Source organism: Echinops telfairi, unplaced genomic scaffold (genome assembly GCF_000313985.2).
Source record: "Echinops telfairi isolate 266 unplaced genomic scaffold, ASM31398v2 ScPeMD7_9;HRSCAF=40, whole genome shotgun sequence".
NCBI lineage: Eukaryota > Metazoa > Chordata > Mammalia > Afrosoricida > Tenrecidae > Echinops > Echinops telfairi.
Window position 1 is genome coordinate 8978887 of NW_022103906.1, and position 7445 is coordinate 8986331.

The 7445-nt window shown below is 40.0% G+C and overlaps 1 protein-coding gene across 1 annotated transcript; it reads right to left on the reverse strand.

Moving 5' to 3' along the window:
• Window positions 1-1903: 1903 nt before the first annotated feature.
• Window positions 1904-2452, reverse strand: LOC101662578 (translationally-controlled tumor protein-like). The gene has a single exon (XM_045286821.1). It carries the CDS (start codon window positions 2450-2452, stop codon window positions 1904-1906), a length of 549 nt encoding a protein of 182 aa, XP_045142756.1.
• Window positions 2453-7445: the final 4993 nt, after the last annotated feature.

Sequence of the window (7445 nt, forward strand, 5' to 3'; positions counted from 1 at the left end):
TGTGCAGGAGATTTAAACAATGTAATGGTTCGTTTGGTCCCCTGATTGCTACTTCCATGAGCTCTGACTGTGGCCCCAAACAAGACGAAATCCTTTACAACTTCAACATTCTCTACATTTACCATGATATTTTCTGTGTTGGTCCAGTAGTGAGAACTTTGGTGTTCCTTACACTGAGTTGTAATCTAGATCGAAATATTCAATTCTTGATATTCATCAGCAAGTGCTTCAATTCTCCTCACTTTCAGCAAGCAATGTTGTATCCTCTACTTATATCAGGTTGTCAATAAGTCTTCTTCCAATGCTGGATTCTTCTGCAAGTAATCCAGTTTCTCTGATGATTTGTTCAATGGACAATTGAATAAGTAGGGTGTGAAGATACAAACTTGAGACACACCTTTGTTGATTGTAAACCATGTGAAAATTGACAAACTCACTTTTCTCCAGTGGAGCAGCTGGTGGGTTCAAAGCACTAACCTGTGATTAGCAGCGCAGCGCATCGCCCAACCAGCCACCATGGCTCTTTCCAAGCACTAGACATATATGAATTCTGTTTATATGTGTGAAACAGTTGGGGAGAGACACTACTATTACCTGTCTGTATAATGGAGGACAGTGAGGCAGGGGTCAATGAGGTGACGTTGCAAAGACCAACAGTTTACAAGGGTTAGAGATTTCTAACCCAGTCATCCCTCTCCACATTCTAATCTACTAGCCACCATCCTATAGTCAGTCGGCTTTCTACTTATTATGTTTTTTACATAATATTATTTTCAAAAGTATTTTTCCCTTACTTGGTTCACTAGTAAAAGTGATCATTAAGTATGTTTATCAGCTACTCTTAATTTTTTAGTTATTGCAAAAAGATTCCAATTACTTACCTATGAGATATTTCTATCCTCAAAGGGTTGTGATTTAACATTGGAAGTTTTTCTATCCTTAAAGTCCCCTTCCTCTGTTGATCAGACAAATCTTGATCATACCGACATTAAAAGATTAAGCAGGTATAAGCATTTAATTGGACAACATCAAAGGAGAAGTTTCTGAAGACTTCATTATTCCCTTAACACCAAACTGACTTCAGTTAGCAAGTTCTTTCACTTTTTAAAGAAAAAAAAAACCCTCTTGAAATAAACCAGATGTTTTCTTTTCTATTCGTTTTGCCAGATATGTTTAAAACAGAGGACAGATTAAACTCGTGCATTTGAAATGGCCAAGGCATTGTCATCACTGGGAGGTTCTTTTTTAATTTCCTCTCTGATATTTGAATGTTTAGTTGGGCAAACATTTCATGTCATGTTCTGAATTGCTTCTTCCCTGAAATCATACACATACAAACCACACACACATATGCATACTTGTAAACATTTTCCCCTGAAGATCCTTATTTTCATTTACATATAAGTAATATTCTTATTATTAATCATTAGAATATAATTTACCAGAAATTGTTGTAGAAGTAATTTTTAGCCTAGTAATTTCTGGAGATTTCAGTAATTAAGTTCTTTTAAAAAGCCATGCTGGGCTCAATCAACACTTATTTAGATATGCCATTCATAAAACGATGCACAAATGGTGCACAGAGTCCCACATATGCTCACACAACTTCGTTTAATGATACTAAACGAAGTAGATACTAATTTTTCATATTTAGCCCACTATATTTTTCTAAAGCTATATTTCTCCATTTCTTGCTTTTATTTTCTTTTATCTGAGTTTAAATGCATTTTATTTTTAGACAACCTACACGACACTTTTCTTTTTGATCCTTTGGAAAAGAAAAATGTCTTGGTTCCAGGTCAAAAGTAATGTCTAAATCCAGGTCAAAAGTAAACGAGGAGCTCGAGACAATGCCAGTTCCACTCGTCTATGTCCTAGTGTTGCGGGGATGAACAGCAGCTGGTTAGGACGACAATCCATAAATCCACGAGTTGCCCACTGTGATAACATGTCTCCATCTCTCAACCATCCATAAAGAGATCACATACCGGTCAGTCTCACGATAGTCCAGCAGAACAACCATGCCATCTGGATTCATGTTTTCACCAATAAGGAACTGATAGTTTTTGATTGCAAAGATGTGCTTGGTTTGTTCTGCAGCCCCTGTCATAAAATGCTTTACTCTTCCTGGTTTCTGTTCTTCAAGTTTGCCTTTGCTTGGTTTGATGTAGTTGTTGATGGACTTGATGTAGGCTTCTTTTGTGAAGCAGGTTTCCTGCAAGTGATGGTTCATGACAATATCAACACCAGTGACCACTGTGCTTTCTGTTCCAACGCCATCGGGGCCTTCAGGTGAGGCATTGCCACCAATAAGCACGTCATTAATGTTGCCTTCTGACCTACTGACCATCTTCCCCTCCACTTCCAGGCACAGCCCGTGTGCCATCTCCTGGATCTGGTAGATGTCGGAGAACATCTCATCATGGCTGATGTGGTCCCGGTAGATGATCATGATGGTGACTAAAGGGAGACAGCAGTAGCTCTATAGCTTATCAGGAACCAGTAGCTCACAAAGCAAGCACAGTGCAGCCTGAGCGGCCCTGGAGAGGAGGGGAAGTGGGTGTAAAGGGAAGTTTTTTACTTTTATGTAAGTCATAAATACAGTACCTGAGGACTAATGTGTGATTGCAACATGGCAATAAGAAATATTTTAAAAGTTATCTAATTAAAACATGTCCTGAAGTTCTTCGAAATATAACTCTAATTAAAATCTACACAAGGTATAAGAGTACAGGTTTTTGGACATAAAAGGCATTTAAATATATATAGCTATTTTATCTTAAAACATGTCTTTGACTTCAATGTACTTACTTATTATTGAAGAAGAGACATTAATCCACAAAAATAGAGGTATTGGCTCATGTACATAGATTTGCACAGCAATACACTGAGGTAGGGGATGGACTTTGGGTCTCTGCTCATACCCTCCCTCAATACAAGAGCACTTCGTTCCAACCAACAGCAGTGTGAGACACTCACCCTCCCGACACAATCACTGAAGAAAAAATGGGTGTATAAGCAAATGTGGTGAAGAAGGCAAATGGTTCTGGGATATTAAAAGATAGAGCATCTGGGGTCTTAAGGGCTTGAAGTTACACAAGCCGTCATTCAGCAGAGAAGCAACAAGTCCACATGGAAGAAACACACCGTTGGTGCGATCATGAGGAGTCAAAGGGACCGGGTAAAAGGCATCAGCAGACACATAACAAACAAAAACATCTTGCTGAGAATGAGGGGCACTGGAGCAAAGATCCAATGCCCATCTGTAGACAGTGGAACCATCTCCCCACAGAGGGGGCACAGGGAAGGGATGAGTCACCAGGGTTCAGTAAAGCATCAATGAAACACACTGGATTCCTCTGGTTCCTGGAGGCTTCCTCACCGCCTACTACTATGACCCCAGTGCTGCTTCCCAATTCATACCAGACTAGAACATGTACACAGGCCTAGATAAGAGATGGGAGCTCAGGACACACCGATTCCAGGAACAGGAGTGGGAATATTGATACCAGAAGGGTAGCGGGAAGAGGGGGAGAGGAGGGAGAAAGGAGGAACTGACCGCGATGATCGCCACATAACCATACACCCCTCTACACGGGGAAGAACAACAGAAAACATGGGGGAAGGGAGACAGCAGCTGGTGTGAGAGAAGAAAATATTAGCAAAGTACAATATCAGGGGGTTATGCGGGAGGAATGGAGAGGGGGCGGAAAGAGCTGATACCAAGGGCTCAATAAAAAATAAATGTCTAGGAAAGATTGAGGGCAACATATGTACTAAGAGGCCTGATTCAACTGATGTATGGATTGTGATAAGAGTTATACGAGTCCACAATAAAATGATTTTTTAAAAAGTCATGACCTAAAAAGTAAAAAAGATGCCTGGTAAAAATAAATAAATATTTATATATTTCAAAGAGAAACTGTTTATAGATGTCTTTGGATAAGTATATCTAACATAGCAACCTTTGTCTGACCTTAGAAAGATCTTTGGAAGGTTGTTGCTATTCAATAAAGAAAGATTAAGGGTAAGGCTTAAGATAGAAAACTACCTCACTCCTGGTACAGATAGGAACTGGAAACACAGGGAATCCAGGGCGGATGATCCCTTAAGGACCAGTGGTGTGAGTGGCAATACTGGGAGGGTAGAGGGAGAGTGGGTTGGAAAGAGGGAACCAATTACAAGGATCTACATATAACCTCCTCTCTGGGGGACGGACAACAGAAAAGTGGGTGAAGGGAGACGTCAGACAGGGAAAGATATGACAAAATAATAATTTATGAATTATCAAGGGTTCATGAGGGAGGGGGGAGGGGGGAGGGGAAAAATGAAGACCTAATGCTGGGGGCGTAATTGGAGAGGAAATGTTTTGAGAATGATGAGGGCAATGAATGTACAAATGTGCTTTACAAAATTGATGTATGTATGGGTTGTGATAAAAGTTGTATGAGCCCCTAATTAAATGATTTTTTAAAAAAGAAAGAAAAATATCTCACTCACAGCCACTGAGTGGATTCTGACTTACGGTGATCCTCTGGGATACAGTAGAACTGCCCTGTGGATTTTCCGAGACTCCATCGTCACTGAAGAAGAACGGCTCATCTTCCCTCCAAGGCAAGGCTGAGTGGTTCTGAAATGTGACCTCTGGTCAGCAACCCCACTAGGAATCCACCGAGCCGACAGGCTTCCTCCACTGAAATGCATGCTAATACTGGCCAACACACTTCGATGTCTTAGACTTGTTTGGGGTTATATCTGGCCTGCTGATTCCAAAAATGGTACCAGTTTCCTCCTGTCAGCTCTGGTTTTTGAGATACAGAACATATGTCACATACCGTCCTGTAAGACAATATTGAGGACAGCTCTTATCTTATATTACTAAGAAGTTCAATAAGGGTAAAATCTGCAATGAGAAAACTTTTCGATAAAAGAAAAGGAGAGATGAAGTTGGAGCATGCACGGGGGTCCCTGAAGCATAGAGATTTCAGGGTCTCAAACTTTATTAGAGGCAGGCTTACATACATTCCCTGCATGCAGCCTGCAACACATGACAGGCTTACACAGAAAGACAATTTACAATTCTTTAAGAGTGTGCAAAGGAACATTAACACTATGATCAAGTTATTCATAGATGGGAGGGGAGGATGAAGCTAAGAACATGAAGTAACTGAGAAGTTTGTAGATGGCTGCTTTCTGCAGCTTTTGCCAGGGAACAGAGGTGAGGTGTCTGGTTTATCTCAGGCCAGCAGCTGCTTCATCTGCTTCCCGGATGAACCGAGTCATGGAAAGTCATGGTCCTGTCCATTTGCCTAAGGAATAAACAGCTTTCCCCCTACACCACTCTTCACTCTGCTTTTCACTCCACTTTTGGCACTTACCCATAAAAAATTGGGATATTTTAATGCAGTGTTAGCTAGCCTAAGTTAGAAGTATATGCTGGCTTTAGTTACAATAGTTTGTATTACACTAAATATGTGAGTTAAATAGACCTCACATGCTGTCCTTTGATCCAAAGAACTCTACAAATTACACAAACTTGATGAGACTTTCTGCTCCTATAAAGATTTCCAGCCTCAGAAATCCACAGGAGAAGTTTCACTCTGTCTTACAGGCTTGTTATGAGTCAGAATCAACAAAATGATAGTGAGTTTGATCCAATAAACAGAGATTTAAATGTGATTTAAATATTCTGAAACTCAAATGGGTCTGTCACAGTTTGAACACCTCCATTAAAATTAAAATGGTACAATATTTTCATTTTTGACACTAAATTATATTTTTGACACTAAATTGCTCTCGCACCTTCCATGTATGTGCCTTTTCAATTTTCTTTTCCCCTCTTCTCAACTGTTTTCTGGCTTCCCAGTCTGGAGTCTCTGTACATATCATGCAGCCTCCCGTCCCCAAAGTAAAATCCCACTGCCCTCTAACGGATTATAATTCACGATGACCCTAGAAGACAGAGAACTGCCCTTTGGGGCTTCCAAACCTTTACCTATTTTAGAGGCTGCAGAGTGACTGACGTCTGAGCCACAGACTGTGATAAGCACTTCCAGGTGTCACCACCTAGCCACCCTGGGTCCATAGACAACTCTCCTTGCTAATTCTTTTTCAAATATTTCTTACCTTTTTGGTCTTGTCATGAATTCTTCTCATATTTACAATGAGCATGATTAATTAATAAGTTAGTATCATTTAATAACTGAAAATATAGAGCAGTGGTTCTCTACCTTCCTAATGCTGAGACCCTTTAATCCAGTTCCTCATGTTTTGGCAACCTGCCTCCCCAACCATAAAATTATTTTTGCTTCTACTTCATCACTGTAATTTTGCTACTGTTATGAGTTGGGCACCCCCTGTTGAAAGGGTTGTTCGACCCCAATAGGGTCGCGGCCCCCAGATTGAGAACCCCTGATATAGAGGGAAAATGTAACTATGAAACTGGAGCTGATGCAGTCTATTTAATGCAATTTTCTGAATCAGGGTTCCAAATAACCCCAGGAACAGACCTAAAAACCGAGACAGCAAGAAAAAAATGCATTGTTCGGCTGTGTATAATGGGCTCACTACTACTGAGTCCATTATACAGAGATAAAACCAACCCACCAACCAAACTAGTAGTTGACATGGAAAATGTAATCCGGCAGTGTGAGTAATTCAGTACTGTGTTTTAAAATCTAAAAGTGAAATAGAAAATTTTAAGTGGAGTTGGCTAGTGAGATTAACAAGATCACCCGCAGGATTTCCCAGAGCTGCTCATTGCCCCAGAGCTGCTTTCTTTGGTCCTGAGACATCATTGTTGTTGGCTTTAAGTGCAGCCTTTGAAAAGACTTGGCTTTAAAAGCTGACACAACTTGCTTATGCTTCCTTTTTCCCATGTGGAAAATGGACCCTGATCTAAGATCTTAAGTATAGACTTAACCTGAGCATGAAATGGTATAATTGAAAATTTATCTAGTTTAACTCCTGATATTGTATTCTTGAATAGCTCTGGTAAATGTAGTTATTATTACCAACAGTGTCTACATCTCTTAAAACTACATACTTATACTTTTAACTTAATGATTAACTTTAAAAAGTAATAATCCCATGTAAATGTCAAGTTCATAATTACGTATTCCCAAACTCCTAACTCTGTCATTTTGACATTGTTTTGTTTGAATCAGGGTCCTCTTTTTTTAATGAGTGAAGAAACAGAATATTAAAAAAAATTGCAAGAAAATTGTAAACACAGTATATGCTAGCAGTTCTAATTGTCATATGGGTTTTAGCCTAATTTTTTAAAATGGTGTATATATATATGAGTTAGTTAATTGTGCCAGCCTGGCCGATAATCACATGTGGGTCTGGTTGAAAGGCGGAGGGATAAATGGGTGGTGAAGCCTCGCCTTTCGAGTTCTCGGGTGTCTTGTGATGGTTGCACCGGGTGCAGCTGCCTTAGCAGT